This window comes from Thamnophis sirtalis, unplaced genomic scaffold (assembly GCF_051295495.1).
Source record: "Thamnophis sirtalis isolate CommonGarterSnake01/CBP01778 unplaced genomic scaffold, rThaSir2_p1.2 scaffold_4, whole genome shotgun sequence".
Lineage (NCBI taxonomy): Eukaryota > Metazoa > Chordata > Lepidosauria > Squamata > Natricidae > Thamnophis > Thamnophis sirtalis.
In genome coordinates this window covers 31,180,491-31,203,176 of record NW_028261384.1, presented here as the reverse complement: position 1 = coordinate 31,203,176, position 22,686 = coordinate 31,180,491, and the positions used below count along the sequence as shown (strand labels likewise).

At 37.4% G+C, this 22,686-nt stretch overlaps 1 protein-coding gene across 2 annotated transcripts in view; it reads right to left on the bottom strand.

Annotated features, from left to right (window-relative positions):
- The window catches only part of LOC106544897 (putative acyl-CoA dehydrogenase 6), a 52,367-nt gene that overhangs the window by 17,646 nt on the left and 12,035 nt on the right, over positions 1–22,686 (bottom strand). For both annotated transcript variants that reach the window (XM_014061300.2, XM_087712710.1), the window contains exons 3-4: positions 11,836–11,965; positions 1,073–1,179 (exon numbers count right to left, since the gene is read on the bottom strand). In XM_014061300.2, coding sequence (XP_013916775.2) covers positions 1,073–1,179; positions 11,836–11,965 — 237 coding nt within the window. The remainder of the gene's footprint in view (positions 1–1,072; positions 1,180–11,835; positions 11,966–22,686) is intronic.

The window sequence follows — 22,686 nt, the reverse complement described above, 5'->3', positions numbered from 1 at the left end:
GCAAAAGTTCATTTGTTAACATATAATTAACTATAATAATAATGAAATGATAACCTTAATTAGTAAAAAATAACTTGGATATAAATTATAATTTGGGACTTAGGGAAAAGTCCTATAAATTTTATTAATAAATTTTTGTTTAGAGCTTGCTATAAAGGTATAATTCCTTTTGGGTTTGATGAGAGGAGAGATGATATAAATAGTAAATAATTTTTAGTCAACTACAATAATAACAAGGACATGTTAATGGATAATGTTTAATTTTGTGTGTGTGTGTGTGTGTGTGTGTGTGTGTGTGTGTGTTGTACTAGTAAAAGCAAATTGATATAAGCTTTAAACTGTGAGTTGGGGGGGAAAGGGGGAAATGCTTATATATTTTACTAACTGAATTTGTTTCAGAATATGTCATAAAGGTGTAATGTTATTGGAGGTTTATTGAAACTGCGAATGAATGTCCATAGGTGGCTGCGTCTTTAAATACAAATGATTTTAGATAAAAAACATGTTTAAGTAATTGTAATTAAATGAGAATTGTGGTACAGTGATAGTAAAATACATATTTTTTTGTTTGATTTAAAATGTATAATTCAATCTATTATGGTTTTCTAAGGTGGCTCAGTGTCTAAGACACTGAGCTTATCAATAAGAAAGGTTGGCAATTTGGGGGCTCAAATCCCTAGTGCTACGTAATGGAGTGAGCTCCCATTACTTGTCCCAACTTCTGCCAACCTAGCAGTTTGAAAGCACGTAAAAAGGGCAAGTAGAAAAATAGGAACTATCTTTGGTGGGAAGATAAGTGTACCATGAGCCTTTGGCGTTTAGTCATGCTGGCCACATGACCATGGAGAAGTCTTCGGACAACACTGACTCTTCAACTTTGAAATGGAGATGAGCACTGTCCCCTAGAGTTCCCTGAGGGGAACTTTACCTTAACCTATTATGGTTTTATTCTTGCTCACCACTTAAGAGTTCTTAATGTGTATGCTAAATAAATAGCCACATAAATTTGTAAAATAAATAGTCAATAATCCGTTGTAAATGGGTTACAAATTTTATACTGAGTTATACTTACTTGCAACATCTGAACCTGCCCCAGATTCACTTACTCCTATGCAAGCCACAACATCTCCAGCTATTGTTGGAGCAAGAAATTCTTTCTTCAGCTCATCTGTACCAAATCTGCAATGATGACAAAGTCAAACACTTTTACCACGGTCCTTTTGTGTGATTTCTGAAAGCAAGATCGACTACAGGAGTATTTCACAACCCTTTTTAAGAGGAAATTTACGTATAACTTTTAAAATAAAGAACGGGAAGCAAAGCATGAGATAAAATAACTTATAAATCTGTCTTTCCAGCAGAACTTGAGCAAAATAATTCATGGAAAAAACAACTTTGTATCATTTGGCAGCAAAAGCTAGCAAGGCAAATGATCAAATATAACAGTTTCTAAGAAAGAAGAAGTCCCTCAATCATCAGATACATAGGGTGTGACCTAGTTTTTATTACTGTTGTTTGTACAAGCAAACCAAAGACACCACAAACAAACAAAAAACATGTTTTTGGTCAAAAAACTTTTGGAGAAGACAGGTTGGAGAAAGTCTATGGAGATTCTCAGTCATAGGGCTTCCTGGGGGCGTGGCCTGTTGCCGAGGAGGGCTCCACCGAGCTCCTCAGAGATCTGGTCTGTATATCTAAATAAGATCATAGATAGCACCCCTTTTTGGCTAAGAAAGGGGCAGGGAGGATAGCTCCGTAGACTAGGGTCTATTCGTAAGCCACAGCCTTTTTCTTTTTTTGGCTGTGGAAGAGATTAGATCCAGCCGAAGCGGAGCTTTTATCTCCGGCCAGTTCTTCTCAGCTGCCTTTTTTTTTTTTGGCAGCCCCAGACAGGCTAGCCCCCCCCAGGACGAAACAAAGTTTTTTCAAGCTAGATTTGATACGGGAGGGTACCACCCCTGTGAGATTTATGCTTTTATTACTATCTTAAATGCCAGCACCATTCGTCTTAAAGACTTCTTTGTTTAAATAGACTTCAAAATGGCGATTTCTCTCCGTGGATGATTACTGGATGTACTTAGCCGGGCTTATCTTCCTGCAGACCGCTCCTTAACAAAATAAACCTTTTTTTTTCTTTGGAAATAGAGGGGAGCGAAGCGCTGCTTACTTGTTTATTTATTATGGCACCCAGATCAAAGAAGCGTCTTGCTACAAATGTGTCTAAAGAATTTAAAGAATCTTTTTTGGAAACACAGCCTTTGTCTCCTACGCCCTCTACTGGAGAAGTTTTAACACAAGAATATCTCTTTAAAATATTTAATGCATTTAAGCAAGAAATTGAGGAATTTGTATTGCAACTTTATGATGACCTAAAATCTAAAGTTAATCAAATGAAGGTGAATACGTTTGCAGCCGTGTCTGCCCTGTCAGATTACTCTGCTGAAATAGAGAACAAATTGGAAAGTTTGGAGAAGGCTAATTTTAATTTGACTACCAATATTCAAATTTTACAAGAAAAAATTAGAAATAACGAAGAACAGCTTATGATGCTAAATTTTGATAGGAAGGCATTTTCAATAAGAGTCAGAGGATTCCGTGAAAAGGAGCAAGAGAATTTGAAACATACTTTTGCTGAAGCCTTCAGCCATGCGCTGGGAAGCCCGGGACTTAACTTTGATTGGCAGATTCGGAAAATCTATCGCCAGAACTCATTGATAGCGGAACAGCGACAGCTCCCGAGGGACATAATTATACATTTCTCTACAAAAGAATCTAGAAACGCGATTGTGCAAAAGTTTCATAATAACAGTCTCCGAGTTGATGACCAGGACGTGATTGTCTTCAAAGATATACCTTTCCAGATGTTGAGAGAAAGAAGGGACTACACTTTTTTAACCAAAGAGCTTAGGAGTCAACAGATTCGATACAGATGGGAGGCCCCTGCCGGCATCACGGTTACATTTGAGAATCAAAGATTTCGTCTTAACTCTGTTTCGGAGGCTCAAGATTTCTATTGTAGGATTCTGAAGGCGGGACCTCCTGACGCGCTTGGAAGAGAGGAGAGACAAGCGGAAGGAGAAAGCAAACAGCTGGCCATGCGGCTGCAAGATGGAGGGGGCAGCCCCTCCTCCCTCGGAGAAGCAGAAGAACGCAGATCGAGAATTTAGATACTTCAAAAGACTTCCTAAAGTTGAGGACTGAATGGGGGTTTGAGACCTCTCTCCGGTAGAAAAAGTGGACTAATTTTTATCAGAAGGGAAAGCTGGGTGAAACTACTTTGAGCTAGATTCTAAAGTAATGTTAGTATAAATTTGATAGTGGTTAAAAGAATGCGGAATGATTTATGTTGTTTAAACTTTGTTAGATGGGACTATTTTAAAATAGAAGGTTAACTGACTCTTGCTGAAAGTATTATTTGAATATGATCCATGCTATTTAACTTTTATTTGAAGGGAAAGTTGGTTGTAATAGTTCTGAGTTACTTCTTAAATAAACGCTAGTATAAATTTGATAGTGGTAAATATTAGACAAGCAAGAGATGAGGGTAAAATGCATGTGGAATGAACTACGTTATTTGTGGTAAATATCAGACAAGCAAGGGAAGAGGGCAAAATTTACGTTGTTTAAAGCTTATTAGAACAGGAAGCCGCTTGGGATTATCTTAAGATAACTGTAAAAAGAATGCGGAATGATTTATGTTGTTTAAACTTTGTTAGAAGGGACTACCTTAAAATAGAAGGTTAACTGACTCTTGCTGAAAGTATTATTGGAATATGTGGAATGATTCATGCTACAAATCGCTCTGAGTTATATTTTAAACAAATGTTAGTATAAATTTGATAGTGGTAAATATCAGACAAGTGGGGGATGAGGGTAAAATGCATGTGGAATGAACTAAGTTATTTAAATCCTATTAGAAGGGGAAGTCGGTTGGAATTATCTTAAGATAGAAATTGATTCCTGTGTAAAGTAATATCTGATCTACGCTGCTTAACTTTACTAAGAAGGGGAAATCTGGTTAGATTATTTTGAATTACTGTTTGAAAAAGGGGCAAAGAAAGATCATTTACGTTGTTTAAATTTTACTAGAAGGGAAAGTTTGATTACTTGTCTGTAAAGTTATATTTGAATATATGGCATGAACCATGCTGCTTAAATCTTATTGGAAGGGATCATGAGGTTTAGGAAGGGAACGGGAGAGTCTACAGAAGATCGGGGTAAATAGCAAAGAAGTAAGAGACGAGAATAAAATATAGATAGAATGATTTATACTATTTAAGCATAGATAAAGATGGGGGGCTGAGATCAACACAAAGAGTGGTTTCTTTTTTCTTTTTTCTCTTTTCTCTTTTCTTTTTTTCCTTTTTTTTTCTTTCTCTGCTTTTCTTTTTCTTTTGATATATTACTTTTATTTTTTAATCCATATGTATACAAGATATTTTAGATAGAAGGTAGTGCCAGGTGTGGGCCCTGGGAAGCCGGGAGGATTAGGGATGGGGATTGTGGGGGGTGGGGTGGGGGGGTGTTAACATAGTCTTAATAAGAACAAGAATGTATTTATATACGGTGGTTCTTTTTTTATTATTATTATTATTATTATTATTTTTTCCTTGGTTCACTTTACTTTTATTAGATCAAACAACACTCGAATAAAGGCATACACCAAGGAGGGAGGTAGAGGGAAGGAAGAGGGAGGAGTAAGGAAGGAGTAAGGGGAATGTAAGGAGTATGTAAGGAGGGTGTCTGGGGAGTAAGGGGAGAAGGAAGGTTTGAGGGGAAAGGGAAGTAGGAGCGGAGTGTTAGAGGGAGAAAGGAAAGTTGGAGGGGGTAGATGGGGTGTATGGAGGATGCAAGGGTTAGGTGGGGTTGTGAATGATGAGTTGTGTTTCCTTTTTATTTGTTCGTTTTATTCCTTTTTTCTTTTTTTTTCTTCTTTGCTTATAGTAAATACCCTGTGTATAAATGATTGCAAATGGAATGTGAAAATTGAAAAATTGAATAAAATATTGTTAAAGATATGGAGATTCTCAGTCATCCAGGTCATGGCTGTCTCAAACATGCCTCCCCCCACACTGCCCCCACCCAAGTCTGAAGAAGCTTCTTGGATAAGAAGCAAAACATCTTCAAAGAAAACCCAGAAAGTCGAGTTGCCTCTTGAAAAAGCTCCTTTGGGACAGGTTTACTTAAATTGTAGCTATACAGAATGTTCATAATTGAACACCCGTTTTCCTCTTTCAATGCATAGTAGATAGAATATAGATCTTATCTGCATGAAATTGGTGTGATACTTCACTTGGTCCTCTTTTTGCTCTGGCCTGGTCTTAAATGACATTTTTTCCATCCTAAATATAATACATTTCTCTCAAGAATAAGACTACTGACCATGGAAAGTTTTTCTAGAAACTGAGCATTGACCTATCCTTCAGCATGGAACCCCCAAATATCCTAGCATTGCATCTCCCAATAGTAATATCATTTGAAAAAAATTCTGTACTGAATGCTGATTGCTCCTTTTGGTGTTTCTTCTCCCCCCTTCCCCCCCCCCCCCCGGCTCTCTCTCTGCACCTGAATTTTGGGTGGCTCTTTTTCCCCCCAAATGTTCAGAGTTTTTTTCCTGGGTTGCTTTTTGTTTGTTTTTTAGTTTCCACCATCACTACGCACATTATTTAATCTTAAAAACTAATTCTAAATTACGTTGTTAATTTTTTTTAAAAAAAACTAGTTAAGATAGGATGGACAGCCAGCACTGATTTGTGAAATGAACAGGTAGACTGCATTATACAGATAGTCCTTGACTTATTACTATTTGTTCAGCGATCATTCAACGGTGTTAAACAAAGGGACTTACAAGCTTTGCCTGAGGTTATGGCTGTTGTAGCCTCCCTGCACTCATGTGATCAAAATTCAGGCAGTTGGCAGCCCACATGTACTTATAACCACAGCAATACTGCAATTCCCACATATCTCCACCCACCCATTCTTCCCAGCTATAACCTTTTGGCCTCCTGGGCTCTGCTTTTCCAAAGTAACTTCCTGTCCTCTTGATCCCACTGCTGACAAGGCATATCTAGCTTGGCTGCTGGTATGAGGCTGGTTTCATGAAAAGGAAGGAAGGAAGGAAGGAAGGAAGGAAGGAGTCCCTGAACTGCAGTACAGCACACTTGTAGGCTAGGCTGGGATTGGCTTTGTGTTGCAAAAAAAAGAAAATAAACAAGGGAAAATAAACCACTGAGAACACACCAAAACTCCCTTTGCAAATAACTCCTGGGAGGGAGGGGAAGATAGGTGGGGGGAGCAGGAAACAATGCCATTTTTATTGAGGTTGGGGATGATGCTAGATTAATCCTAGATTTGGCTGCAGTGGGTCCTCAGCAATGATCAGCAGAATTTACTTAATGACAGCAACAGGAATTGCTAGGATTGCATTGCTAATCAATACATGATAACTCATTTTATGACCACATAGCTTAGCAACCAAAATCCAGTCCTAACTGTGGTTATAAGTTAAAGACTATCTATATAGGGCCTGAGCAAACAGTATGACTCCACTTAATACTATGTTGTAAATAAGCAATTTCAACTTAAGATAGACCTCGAGGGCAAATTTCTGTATTAGATTCTATAACTAAAATAGTGTACATTTGTTTGTGTGTGCAACTTTGAATTGCAAAATGTGCTAATGCTTAATGAGCCAGTTTGCATGAAACAGCTATTGGAATCGAATTGAAATCAAGACAGGGATAGGGGGCATTAGCTTTCTATGTTTGTATATTGGATTTGTATCCATATAAGTTGCCTAGAATCACTGAGAGGATATCTCCCGGGGTATATCTATTATATTAGAAAGTTATAGCTTTAGCCTGGTAAGATTCTGTCTATTAAGTGTAAGCAAATATAAAGATCTAGACTCATTTGGATCTCAATGTGCTGTCTTTGGGCTTGGTCCTGACAGAATTTGAAGAAGCAGGTTAGGAAAAGTATTGATGCACTTGAATTATGGTGTTGGAGAAGATGTCTTGAGAACATCATGGACAGCCAAGAAAACAAACAAATAAATCATAGAACAAATCAATCTTGAGTTCCCATTCTAGGCACAAATTACTAGGCATTGACTTGATGGCACATAATAAATCAACCAAATCTCTGTAGCTTACAGATTGACATGATTAGAATATTAAAGGCTACTATGTCTACACTTTTTTTTTAAATCTAATTGTGAACAAAATACGGCACCTTCAGCTATTATTTATATATTTAGAAATTATTTATTTATATAGTTACCCAATTCAAACATGAGTGTAAACCGTATTCAAAATCATAAAAACAAAAATAGAGAGGAAAAATCAGTATTATTATTGAATAGAAAATGGTCTGCTTCATATATAAGCCTCATCAGAGTATAGTTAGTTTAGCTAGGGGACTAGGTTGCAGGAGTTGGCAAATTGAATATTTTTTATCATACTTAAGGGCATGGACTGCTACAGAGCACTGATAGTTGCTATGGAGAATGAAATCCCTGGGATAGTATACACTATAGTGGACCTTCTTGGGATAAAAAGTAGAGTAGAGTAGAGTAGAGTAGAGTAGAGTAGAGTAGAGTAGAGTAGAGTAGAGTAGAGTAGAGTAGAGTAGAGTAGAGTAGAGTAGAGTAGAGTAGAGTAGAATTCTTTATTGGTCAAGTGTGATTGGACACACAAGGAATTTGTCTTTGTTGCATGAGCTCTCATTGTACATAAAGTGACAAGATACATTTGTCAAGAATCATAAGGTACAACACTTAATGATAGTCCCAGAATACAAGTAAGTAATCAGGAAAGAATCAGTATCAATATAAATCGTAAGGATGCAAGCGACCAAGTTACAGTTCTACAGCCATAAGTGGGAGGAGATGGGTGATAGGAAATATGAGAAGACTAATAGTAATAGTAATGCAGCCTTAGTGAATGGCTTGACAGTGGTGAGGAAATTATTTGGTTAGCAGAGTGATGGCGTTTGTGGAAAAATTGTTCTTGTTTCTAGTTGTCTTGGTGTGCAGTGTTCTACAGTGTTATTTTGAAGATAGGAATTGAAACATTTTATGTCCAGGATGCGAGGGGTCTGTAAATATTTTCACGGCCCTCTTTTTGACTCTTACAGTGTACAGGTCCTCAATGGAAGGTAGGTTGGCAGTAATTTTTTTTTCTGCAGTTCTGAATATCTTCTGAAGTGGTGTCTGTCTTATTGGGTTGCAGAACCAAACCAGACAGTTATAGAGGTGCAGATGACAGACTCAATAATTCCTCTATAGAACTGTATCAGCAGCTCCTTGGGCAGTTTGAGCTTCCTGAATTAGTGCAGAAAGAACATTCTTTATTGTGCTTTGTTAATTACTTTTTTAATGTTAGGTGTCCATTTTAGGTCTTGAGATGTGGTAGAACCTAGAAATTTGAAGATCTGTACTGTTGATACTATGTTGTCTAGTATTGTAATAGGTGGTAGTATGGTAGGGTTTCTCCTAAAGTCTACCACCATTTCTACGGTTTTGAGTGTGTTCAGTTCTAGATTGTTCCAGTCACACCATGAGGCTAGTTGGTCAACCTCCCGTCTGTATGCAATTTCATCATTATCTCAAATGAGACCAATCACTGTTGTGTCATTTGCAAACTTCAGTAGTTTAACAGATGTATCATTTGAGATGCAGTCATTGCTATATAGAGAGAAGTGGGGCGAGCACACAGTCCAGGGGGGTGGGCGCTCCTGTGCTAATTGTATGGGGATCTGAGGTGATTTTACCTATCTTCACCTGCTGCTTCCTGTCTGTTAGGAAGCTTGTGATCCATGACTTAAAAGTGTGTTCAGGTATCGCTAGCTGATTTAGTTTAGTTAGAGGAATGTCCCGTATGATGGTATTGAATGCTGAACTAAAGTCTACAAAGAGGACTCTTACGTAGGTCTTTGGAGATTCAAGATTTGTAGGATGTAGTGCAGAACCATATTAACAGCAGGAGTAACTAATGAATAACAGAATAATAAGAGTTGGGAGGGACCTTTTAAATCATCTAGTCCAGTAATGGTGAACCCTTTTTGGCTCACATGCCATAAGTGAGGGGTGTAGGGGGGTTGTGCATGTGTGTACCGCACCCATAATGCAATGAACAACCCCCCCAGTGTGCATGCGCGCATGACAGGCACTCGCCCCATTTTTTGCATGCTTTATTCACCCTCCCCAGGCTTCAGAGGCTTTATTGGAGCCTGGGCAGGGTGAAAACAGCCTCCCTGCCTCCCCACGAAGCCCTCCAGAGGTTTCAGGGACCTTCGGGAGCTTCCCTGAAGGCTCCAGAGGATTAACTACCCCACGAGCAAATGGTTTGCTCATAGTGTAGTTTTTAGTCCTCCGGAGCCTTCAGAGAAGCCTCCTGAAGGTCCCTGAAGCCTCCGGAGGACTTAAACTGACCATACGAGCAAACTGGAATCACAAATGGCTCCGCGTGCTACCTGTGGCACACGTGCCATAGGCTCACCATCCCGGATCTAGTCCAACCCCTCTACACCATTTAAGATAGATGGCAGCCCAGTCTCTTCTTGAAAGCTTCCAGTGATGAAACACCCACAACTTCTGAAGACAAGCTGTTCCATTGGTTGATTGTTCTATCAGTAAATTTCTCCTTAATTCTAGGTTGAATCTCTCCTTGATCAGTTTCCATCCATTATTCCTTGTCTGGCCTTCGGGTGCTTTGGAAAATAGCTTGACCCCCTCCTCTCTGGGGCAGCCCCTCAAATATTGCAAGACTGCTATCATGTCCCCCCTGCTCCTTGTATTCACTAGACTAGCCATGCTCAGTTCCTGTAACTGTAATGATTTTCCATAACTGTAATGACTTTTCCTTCTAGCTTTCACACTGCCTTTGTTTATGGGAATCTGGCAGGAAAGGTCCCCAATGGTGATCACATGACTGTGGCTATGATGTAATTACGAGTCAGGGACCCAAACACCTGGATCTCTATCACATGACTGTGGGGATACTGCGACATCTGTAAGCAATACAGACTGGTTTTAAGTTCCTCTTGTTCAATACTATTGTAACTGAATGGTTGCTGAATGACAGATTGCAACCAGACTGATTGTTGTTTACTGATTAATGTTAAATTGCAGAGAAAAATTAAACATAATAAGATTGTTATCTGGATCACTTGCTACAGTTGTATTATATAAAGCTATAATTTTAATCTGCACAATGCCATAAATTGATTAGAGATCTCTCAGAAGCAATTAAATAGAGAACTCCATTATGCATATTTAAAGATATGGGGAAAATTTTACTTCAAAGATTTATCCAAAAAAGTCTTTATGGTGAGCAAAGGCACCAAAAAATTGTCCTCAATTCTCCAGATAAACTCATACATGATAATATTCATTCAAATCATAATGGAAGTGAAGAAGACAAAACAACTTTCATAATATAGCTCTGGGTTAAACGCATTCTAGGAAACACACACCCACAAACTCCCACAAACACCCACAATCACACCCACACCCACAGAATTTAAAGTTATGACCACCCATCTTAAGCCAAACTTAAATAAAACATAAAACCATATGTACAAGTAAAAAACGAGAAAAAAATGGCCCATAGCTACACTTCCATGCAAAAATATTATAGAGCAAAGAAACTAAATTTAGAACAGCCCAGAAATGGACTGGTTTATAAATTTTCACTTTTACCAAGCAAACCAAAGCATAATACAAAAAAGTTTCAAATCTGTTAGAAGCTCATTAACCTCTGCAATGAAGCAATGTCAGCTACATGAATTTTTGAGTATCCTACCTGGAAATGCTAAAGAAGGAATCTGAGAGCTTTTGAATGCAAAACATCTGTTCTTTCACTGAACTATGTCTTCATTCCAAGGTAGAAAAGTAGAAAAGTACAGTGTTTCCCCGAAACTACGATATGTCCTGATAATAAGCCCATGCCATATTTTACCTGTGGGCAAAAATATATGCCCTCCCCCGATAATAAGCCCCCTGGACACCCACCCACCCCAGCCAGGCAGAGCGACACTCACCAACCTAGCGATATCCCGAAGGCGCCAAGATGCAGGAGCCGGGGCAAAGGGGCTCACATTGTTTGCTGCTTACAAGATACCCCTAGGTTGGTGAGTGGCGCTGTGCCCAGTTGGAGTGGGCGCTTGCCAGGAGGCTGCTCTCACGAGCAACTGCCTGACAACCCCCCTTTCCATCCAGGCAGAATGCCACTCACCGACCCAGTAATATCCTGCCCGGCAGGAAAGGGAGGTTGCGGGAGTGCCTGTTCCTCCCCCAGCTCGTGTGCCTCCAAGCCTCACCATGCCCTAGCCCAGCTCTCCCTGTAGAGCCAGGGTGCCGCCGCTGCGCTGCCACCACCACCCCCATGATGCGAAGACATCAGGAGGAGAAAGATGCTTTGCAAAAGTCTTCACAAGAAATGAGACTTGCCCTTCCAAATGAGCAGCACAAGGGATGGTTCTATCTATATAACCAGGAGCAGAGTGCTCAACACCCACCACTGTCAACAACTGTTTATTTATTCAGATACTTTAAGCCTTGATTTCCAAACTGAAACCTTGTCTCTTTGCTGCTGGACCTAGACTGGCAAATGATCAAATGTGGGATAACGAAATTTCTCTGTAGACTTTTTTTTAAATATCTATTGCACAGAGCTAGATTTCAAACTGTTTCACTTCTGTAGTCTTTTCCAAAATAGTAGAATTAGAAAAGAGTTCCAAATTCCAGTATTACCTAAAAAAAACCCTCACTAAAACCCTCTATTTCTGTGGCTCAATGGAAAAAATGTTTTCCATTTTCCACCACAAATTTACCTTGTAAGAGCTGGTGTAGCCATACTGGTCTGTACCCCAATAGCCAAGGGAATAGCCCCACAGCGAATCGCTCCAAATTCTTCTGCCATTGCTATAACATAGGAGAAATCCAAATTTAGGCCGCCATATTCTAAAAAAAAACAAAAACACATTATCATTACAAACTGATTTAAAGTTATGAATTCTAGAAACACATTCAACTTCTCTGCTTAACGTAACAAGTCCATTTTAATGAATTACCATGATGAATTACTGCTATCACCTATGGAATTAAAATGGTAGCACAATAGGTCTTTCAGAGAAAGATCAAGGCATGCTGAAGACATTTTGCCAACTAAGGACACCACTTGAAGTCAATCATGTTTCTTAATCAGACCAATGCCTAAAGGTGACCTGGGTAGTATTCTTACTTCAACACTGATGAGAGGATGAAATCCTCTGATTCTTCTAATAAATTAGTTTGGGAGGTGCTGGATAGCGTCTAAAGAATATTTAAGGAGAAAATTTAGAAGGCACAAGAGAATAGCTAGGTGTGCTGCCGCTACTTCCTATACCCTATTATCTAAGGCAACCACCTCGCTATAATTTCTGTCCTTGGAGGACGCAGAGAGGTTAGCTTTGACTGGACTAGGAGGCTATCATTCTATCTGCTTAAGGAGCTTGATTGACAGTCCCAGAGCAATAACAAGAGTTGCAGAATCTCTCCCGCTGCAATCATTTTACAGTAGTTAACAACTTTATTAACAAAAAACTCAAGAACATATTATTCTAATCCATTATATATACAGCATAAGTTATTTTTATTTCAGGTTGTTCAGTTACCTAAATTTCTGCCCTAGGTTAATGAAAACAGAAGTATTTCATCACATACTGTAGGAGAGTAAATCCAGACTACTCCAAAAAGTAGTCATTGATATGGCAGAGGGTGTGTGTGTGTGTGTGTGTGTGTGTGTATATATATATATATATATATATATATATATATATATATATATATATATATATATATATATATATATATATATATATATATATATATATATATATATATATATGAATAAATGAATCAAACTGATGCTTGAAGACTGAAAACAAGACATTGTGTCTACCACTAAATGTGGAGAATCAATAACTTCCAGCAAATGATTTATTATGCTTGCTTAATAAATGAAGGAATGAATAATTGGAATGGCCCATGTATCATTGGTATTATAGCTTCCAGCTCTATTCTGAATTGAATTGAAGGTTGCAATGGCAGATTTTTCCTATTGAGAACTTCAAAGCAATTTTTGAGATAACTGCAGTTAAAAGCATTTAGATTAGAGTTAGGCAAAAAAGGGCAGCATACAGGAATCTCTATCACAAAAAATGATTGTGAGAGCAAAAATAAGAAAACTCAATGTTAACTTCACAGTGACAAAAATCAATGTAGGATCAAAGCGGCAAAAGGGTTAACAATTCCTCAAAGGTGATCACATCACAAGAATGGGGAAGGGGGGAGGGGAAAGTGTTAGTTGCTCTTTTAGAATTGTATCAAAGAATGATATTATCCAACTGAAGCTTCCCTGTGTGACACAGACAAAAATACAAGTGATGGCTTAGTGGTTAGAATGCAGTCCTGGAGGCTACTTCGATTCTCATAGGCTCAAGATGACTAAGCCTTCCATCCTTCTGAAATAAGTAAAATGAGGACCCAGATTGTTGGAGGCTGTGTAGCACTGTGAAGCGGTATATAAGTCTAAGAGCTATTGCTATTGCTACCTGTGGCTAGGGGTATCAGACTATATCTAGGATCCTTCTGAGCCTTCTGGATCCTTCAAACCAGGGCGGGGAACAATGGCCCTTCCTGAGCCAGCCAATTCTGGGAGTTGAAGACCACAAGTCATAAAGGGGCCATCATTCCCCATCTCTGCTTTAAAACAATGATACAGTGAATGACTCAGAAGACTTACTCAGTTGCAGCTCTTAATCTCTGAAAAGATATCTCCCTGGAGATTCATGCAGCTTCTTACAACATTCTGAAAATTATCAAAACCTAGCTATTTAGGTAATCATGTAGCCCTTTTAGTTAGTTTTGTTTTGTTCTAGATTCTGGTCAGCTGTATTCTTCTTTTTATACATATTGCCTCCTTGCATATTTATTTGTAACTGCTGAGGAATCAAGCAGTCTTGAAATACTGATGAATAAAGAAAATTAAAAAAGAAAACATAAATTGCAAACAGAAGCTATCACAAAGTAAGCCATCATGTCCTTGTTTATAAACTAATTAATTTTGTTTGCATAACTTTAGATAAAACAAATTTTATTGCCTACTGCAGGACAGACATGAGATCACACACACACACGCACAGACACACATAGACACACACAAACACACACACAGCGCATACAAAACAAAATAGAAACTCTGTGTGTGTGTGTGTGTGTGTGCATGTGCGTGTGTGTGTTTGTGTGTAGAGGTGGACAAAAATGGACAAAATAAATAATCTTACAAAACAGAATAAAAATAAAAACAATTGCAAAATAAATATCTTTAATTTAGTAAATGGATTCTAGCAGGAATGAATTCAATGTACAAAACTAATAGGAGGAAATAACATTGGGTTCACTTTTTATGGAAGGAGGAAGTTAGGAAGGGCAGTCTAATACTTTTGTTCCTTACACTAACTAAATGTGTTTCTTCTAAACTCCACTATAGTTTGGCATGGTCTTTTTGATCATTAAAAAAATATTATTTTTAAGAGTGCTTGATAAACTCATTTCTTGACATCATAGTCCCAGAAAAACAAACATATACTTACAAAGACAACATCTGAAGGAAACTACAGAGTTCATCTGTCTTTCTCTTGGCTTCCCTAGGTTACACAAAATTCCTGGCAATAAGGGGAAAAAGGGCTGTTTTTTGAAAGAAAGGAAAAGAACAATGTGTATATGCTGACTTTGTTTTGTTGGGAACAGTGGATGCTGAGTCAAACAAATCTCCCTGAGTTTTATTAAAAAGTTTAGAGATAAATGTAAAATTTGAGGAAAGAGAAAAGGCAAGCCCGAATATAAGAAGTTCACTGAAACATGTTTATTGCAGAAGAATCTATAATCCGCTTTTCGTTATAGGTTACATTTCCAAAAGGGCTGTGCAATAAAAGAATTAAAATAGCAGAAATATCAAAGTTTAAGAACAATCATTTCTCCCTCCTGCTCTCCCTCCCTCCCCCCTCTCTCCACCCCCTTTATATGAACAAGTAGACTTGAACTAATGACCACAATCACTCATGATTTGTCATAAAGCAGATCATCACACGACTGACTTGATTTTAAATTTTTTGCAGTGGTTGTTAAAAGAAAGCTATGATTATTAAGTGAGTGCAGTGCTAAGTAAACCCCACGGTCACTAATAGTAGGTTCTCTCTGGAGCATTTTTGCTGAAAACCAAAAGTAAATGCCAGGTTTTGGCAAAAACATCATAGTGGCAACAGGATGCTGAAAACAGCCATAAATCTGGGCTGATTGCCAAGGGTTCAAAATGCAGTTATGTGATTGTGAGGAAGGGCATCTGTCAGAACGGGGTCATAAGTACCTCAGGGGTACTTCAAACAGTGGCTGTGACTGGTTGTAAGTCAAGGAATATCTTAATGAATGCTCATATAACTAAGCTTATTAATACCTATTTTAAATATATATAAAATTTTAAGTATGTGTTTGTGCTTATGTATTTTTGTGTGTGTGTGTGTGTGTGTGTGTGTGTGTGTGTATGTCCATTTGTGGACTGAATATTAAATAATATTTTCAATCTCATGTCATCAACAGATTGCAGTTCTGATATGTTAGAAACTATGACACAGTTTTTGAACATCTGTTCTTTCATTTCAGCTGATAGGAAGTTACTGGGAAAAAAGATTGTATTGTTATTCATGGAATGGAACAGAGTGCATCCAGCACTCTAAGCAATATATAGTGGCTGAATTTTGCTTGTAAAAAAAGTTCCTCCAACTAAAATTCCTCACATTCACCCTGAATACAGATTGCTTATGGTTATGATTGTGATGACATGACTACTGTGCACGGTTGGGCTGACAAAGATAAAGATGGTAAACCAGGAAAAGTTCATTTAAGTAATCAAGAAATGAACAAACTATGACAGCAACTGTTAAGTTTCACGTATGAAGGGTGATAAATTAAGGACAATCAGATCACTCAAAGGAAGTTCCAGTTTTTGGAATCAGAAGTTATGCTATTCATATGGATTTCCCTGAATCTGGTACTGATATCAACTCAAAGAGCTAAATTAAAATATTCAAAACTTTGGAACAATTATTACGTAGAAGAAAGGAAGCCCAAGAAAGAAAGAAAAATGTTGTAATGTGCTAAAACCTGGTCTCACACTTTTCAGGCTACCCAAATGGCAATTACAAAGTCAGATCTCATCATTTTATTCCATATGCCATATAATAAAAACTGGGCACAATGCAATTTTCACCTTTTCTCAAAGCTGAAGAAAAACTTTTTTGAGCATCTGTTTGACTCAAATGAAGGAAGGGGTGGACAGAATCTGGCTGAAAAGACAAATGTAGTTTTCACAACTTTAAGAAGCTTGTTCGTTGTTGAATGAAATATCTAGTGAATGTTGTGGTTATGTGGAAAAGCAAATGCACATAATGAAAAAGTTGTTGACAAGCATTATTTAATTCAAACATTTGTTTCAGGCTACCTAGAATGTAGAAAGGTTTTATACTGCAGAATGAATTATACTGAAGGAGAAGATATGGTATGTGCGGAATCATTTTAAGACACACGAATTCTATGAAAAGTTGTATCAACATTATACTTTTAGAAATTTACTAAAGTCTTTTGAAATATTAATTTATATTAAATATACTTAACTTAATAATTAGAAAATATTACAGGTACTTGGTATATTAAAACTTAAATTAGAAAAGCAATAAATTTTATTAAAAAATACTTTTGAACATAAATTGAAAAGAAGGATTGTACTAGGTACTTGTATAAAGCACATAGCAAAAAGGTAGCATATAAAATTAAAATATGAAAGACTGGCCTAACAGCACTTAGAGACATTTTACAGTAATGTAGGTTGCCTTAGAAAAACATTAATTATTTTATATATTCCCCTCTCCTCTTATAGTAATTGTTCAAATATTCCAGGTCCATCCATATTTTTGCTCAGAAACACAAACTTACATTTATTTAATGGTTGGTTGGTTAGTGAATGTCCAAAGCACTTTTAAATACCTGTGAAAGTTTTAAATGTCTGTGGAGGGGTGAACTTTCAAACTTTTTAAATTGGTGGAAAATTGGAAAATCATATTTTAAAAAATATAAAGTGTTTAAAACAAAGTTATCTTGATTGACAAGTTAATAATACTCCTTTGGAAAGACCCATTTCTAATGGATTACAGTTGACTCTCAAGCTGCTTTCCATGCACAAGTGCTTCCCTGAAAACTGTCTATCATATATCAAAGTCCACAGACAATTACACCCTCATGAATAAATAAAAATGTTAAAAACTTGATGTACAACATTTTACTCCCCCCAAAAACCTTGAAGAAGCAGAATAAAAAATAGCAGTTCAGAAGAAGAAGAAAAAACAAAGAGGAGGAGATAGGGAAATAATAATAATAAAATAAATGATACAGCAGAATGTAATTTTCTTCTTCCAAGAGGTTAAGTAAATAAGGCTACAGAACTAAACCATAATAAACATCTGAATTCAACAGCTGGCCGAATCAGGACTTGTCCAGCTGAACAAATGGAAAATTCCTAAAGAACACATTAAGTTCTGCAGATACATCGCATGCCTGCACTTTATGCTCAATGTTGCCTACAATTGAAATTCAGTGTCTTGTGAAGATTGTCTGTGTATTCAAATCGGTGAACCATGGTTCTAAAATTAACTTATGACTTCTTATTGACTTCTGGTACTGAAACCAGAGGAAAAACCTGGCTATAGGCAATAGACAATGATATCTGCAAATTGCTTCACTTGGCTTTTCCTTAGTAAAAACTTGTTCTGCCAATTTACACAGAATAATAAAACTCTGGTCGTAAAACAAAACAATATCCAAACACACTACTGAATCCAGGAAATGAACTAAAGCTTGTATTTCAGTATTACATAGTTTGGGTCAAATTTTTGGGTAAAACCACACCACATCAAACCCAACTCAACCCAACCCTTTATATATCATTTCTGACAAATTCAAGAAAAAATATTTTAAAAGTGTGTATTCCAAGTTATTTGGTTCATAGTGCGTCAGCATTCTAAAGTTTATTTTTAATCCTTACCAGTAAAATATATTCTAAGTACCATGAAATAAAAAATAAAAAGGAAAGGATTTTGAACTGAGAATTAAACTCCTGGGCATCTGGTAATTTTCAAATTTCTTTGAAAATACTATCTTTCCCACTTTTCTTTTCCTAACAAGAAATAATAGGACAGGTTTTGAAGGTGAGAATGTGAGAGAAAGGTAATGGATTTTTAAGTAAGATGCTAAATCCTAAAGGATTTTATGATAAACCCAAATTTAACATTAACTACATTGAGTACAAATTACACTAAGTATTCCCACAAAGGCAGGGTTGTCAAACTGGATTTGTTGGGATGGCTGGATCAGCATTATAGTTGTCCTCTATGGGCCAGATGGGAGGAGGAGAAGATGGGATGGATGGCTTCCTGCAGCACCCTGCCGGCCAAAAAGGGACATGGGGGACCGTGTGCAGCCCCTACATGGCTCCTTTTTGGCCTGGATTGCCTTCTGAAGCACTTTGCACGCAAAAATGGGGCACAGAAGGGAGACTTTGCCAGCCTCTTTGCCACGTGCAGCCCACCCCCATGCCCCATTTTGGCTGCCATGGGCACTGTGGACCAGTCCTTTGCTATTTCCAAGCAGGCACCACAGGTCAGATTTAAGCACCCCATGGGATGAATCCGGTCTGCAGGCCTTGATACCCCTGTACAAAGGCGTTTCAAAGAATGAAACTCATTCAAAAAAAAAATTCAACAATATAAATTGATCTCAACTTACAATTATAACTGAGCCCAAAATTTCTGTTGTTAAGTGAGATGTTTGTTAAGTGAGTTTTGCCCCTTTTTCTTGCCTCAGTTTATAAATGAATCACTGCAGTTAATAAGTTAGTAACTCTGTTGTTAAGTGATTCTGGCTTCCCCATTGACTTTGATTGTCAGAAGGTCACAGAGCTTGGGACATAGCAACATTCATAAATATGAACCAGTTGCCAAGCATCTTAATTTTTATTACATAATTATGGGAATGTTGCAAAGATTGTAACTTAGAAAAAGGGTCATAAGTCCCTTTTTTCAATGCCGGTGTAACTGAACAGTCACTAAATGAACTATTGTAAGTTGAGGACTGCCTTTACAAGATGTTGCATATATTTGTTACCATGTATCTATCTCTGAATAATAAAAGCAAAAGAGGTAAATAATGAGCAATTAATGAAGATTGGTTCAACCCAAACAATGCACTGCACATGGTGCAGAAAAGCATTTTACAAAACTGCCCTTATGCGAAGATACTCTGTTTCCCTGAAAATAAGATAATAAGGATAATAAGCCCAATTGGGCTTTTGAGCACACATGCTAAAATAAGCCCTCCCCCCCAAAAAAATATTGCAACACAGCAACAGCCATGAGGTGACCAGGCTCACCGTCTCCTGCACCCCCAAAATAATAAGATCTCCCCGAAAATAAAGTGCTTATTTCCAAGTGCTTATTTTGGGGGTCAAAAGAAAATAAGACCCTGTCTTATTTTCGGGGAAACACGGTAGTGGTTCATGGAAATTTTTATGTCCTTCTCTACAGCCTGTTTTAATAAAAATTATCTTTGATCTAACAATCATTCGGAAGATTTATATTCTGTTTCCTCAAATTAAAGGGATGCATATATCTGATTCTACATTTGGAAAGAAAAACATGAATCCCAAGATTAGTTCTGTACAGTTACCTTATTAAGTAACCACAAGTATATGTTATTCATCACAGAATTGGTCATTATTGAATGGGGCTAGAGTAGACAACCAAAGTTCAAAAATTAAAGCAGCTTGTTAGTGACTGTTCAAAAGGACAACATCTCGGGGGGGGGGGGGGGGCGGGATGTCTTATGACAAGTGTTCACACTTAGGAACACTGCAGGATCCCCATAGTCATCTGCATTAACCCAAGATCATTCAATCACAGCTGGCTTCCAACAAGCAGAGTCAATGGTGGGGGAGCCAGATTTGCTTAACAAACACATGATTCACTTAACAACTGCAGATATTCATTTAACAACTATGGCAAAAGTGTTGTAAAATGAGGTAAACCCATTGAACTGCCCCATTAACCAGGCAAATTTTGAGCACAATGTAGTCAGTCATAAAAATACTCTGTATTTTTCAGAATATAAGATACTCCAAGTATAAGGCACACCTTAATTTTTGGGAGAAAATTCTGCCTCTGCCTACCAGCATCCATGGTATTCAGCTGACACATGGTAACAAAGTCAGCCAATGAATAGGCATAGCAACTAAGTCAGCAATTAGGGCTATTTGGACTTTGAAATTTGCTGTGAGCAAGGAGGAGACAGGAAGGAGTCTGGCTTAGCAGAGAACTGAAAGTGAAACTGCTTGTGTTTTGCTTGTATTTACTGCTATCTTAGAAAACCTGCTTTTGGTATTGTATTGTATATTATTATTATTTTGAATCCTGCTGAACCAGTTACTGTGCTTTCTGAATGTGATTGCTTCTGCAAACTCTAACCAGCTAGGTCAGCTTCAGCACTTACTACAGCCTGATTCAGGACAGCTGATTGGTGGGTGGATTGCACTGCTGGAATACCTCCAATCAGATGTTCCAGGCTGCAGGGATTGCCACAGACTCTCGCTGCCTCCATGCCTCACATTTTTGGCCTCTGGTGGGATGGGATGGGACTACATTCAGTATATAAGACACCCCAAAATTTTCAGCCTCTTTTTTGGGGGGGAAAGGTGTGTCTTATACTCCAAAAAATACAGTATTTGTATTTAGTTTCCAAGTTTCTATATTCTAATCCCTTATATTAACAGATACATATACTGAATATAATTAATGAAGCTTAATGTGAATTTTGTTTTCTTGGTCATGGTTCATTTTCAAGGGCTTGATCTAAGAGTTCCTAGTTATTTTTGACCCTTCTAGCTTTTTTTTAAAGGTTAATTGATGTCCATTAAGTGCTGCAGAACCTGAATATAAGAATAAAATGTTGACATATTCCACTATACTTGAAAATAAATGCTATACTATAATGGCAACTCAATAAGATCTGGAATAGCTTCAAAATAAGTTACATAAAACTTGAGCACTTTCCTTCCAAAATGGCAGAAGAGACAAAAATACATTATTACTAAGCTTTTGTTCCATTTTGTTCTATAATTTAATAACATGCATTCATAAAAATTCTCATTTTTGACTACTCAAAGCAAAATTTGAAGTATGCAATTAACCCCTATTTGCTTTTCAAAGATGCTGCATTAATGCAGCATTAGGTATAAGAAAAAAGAATATTTATGAAAAAGTCTAAAGTAAAGCATTTTTAATACTGTAAACAGTCCATGAGAAGAGATTTTAAAAGGAGTGGGGCGGTGCTCCTCTCTGTTTCAAAGCCGAAGAGCCAGCGCTGTCCGAAGACGTCTCCGTGGTCATGTGGCCGCTATGACTAAATGCTGAAGGTGCACAGAGCACTATTACCTTCCCATCAAAGGTGGTTCCTATCTTTTCTACTTGCATTTTTACATGCTTTCGAACTGCTAGGTTGGCAGAAGCTGGGAGCTCACTCTGTTACGTGGCGCTAGGGATTCGAATTGCAGACTTTTCGATCAACAAGCTCAGCGTCTTAGCCAGTGAGCCACTGTGTTTCTTAAAATTGACTATAAGCATATATAAATCAATAAAATTTGAAGACTGCTTCAATGTCTTGTTTGATCACAATTCTCAGTGAATCCCATAATTTCTAAGTGACTAGAATTATCTTTCAGCAGCTATGGCATTCAAAATCTTCAAAATTAGCTTTTTTCGGAATTTTAGTTTGATTCCTACTTAAGACAGCAGCAATCCAAAGCAGAATATTTGACCAACAAAAAGTGAGTATGTAATATAATTAAACTTAATCATCAATAACCCAACTGTACATAAAAACTGTTCTACCACACATTCAAAGCTTCTATTAAGGAAACCAAATGCTTAAGAAAGCTGGCTTCCACGGTTAGCTGGTTTTAAGTAGAAAAAGAACAATTTCATGGTGATAACACACCCTCTATTGCTTCAAGATCTGCTCAACAATAAAACCATTAACATTGTTGGACATATTCAACTAAACCTGTGCATTATTAACCACATCATTCTTTTGTAGTACATCCAGTTGTATCCATCCCTAAGTGAAAGACAGTGCTGTACTTGGAACTTAGAATACTTTAATATTTGCAGAAATTACTTGATGAGACAGAAGCCTCTCCAAAACAGCCCAATGATGATTCAATATGCTCTTCGGCTGCAAATACTATTATGCAAATGAGATAGTAAAGCCACATAATGGACACCAGTCACTTGCAACAGTCAGTTTAATAATATGCTGGTACAATTTTCAGGTTGTAAGACTTTTCAGTTTGTATATCTTTAGGACTTTTATTTCTTGTATACTTTGCAAAGGTTCATAACAAATAGTCCTTAATCACTTTAAAATCATACTTTTATAACATAGAACATTGAACAGTTAAGTTAAAAACAAATGCATTTAAATCACTTAATTAAAGCAGCAAGTAGAATTATTTATTAAAGAAGTTTATGAAGTATGAAGTTTAT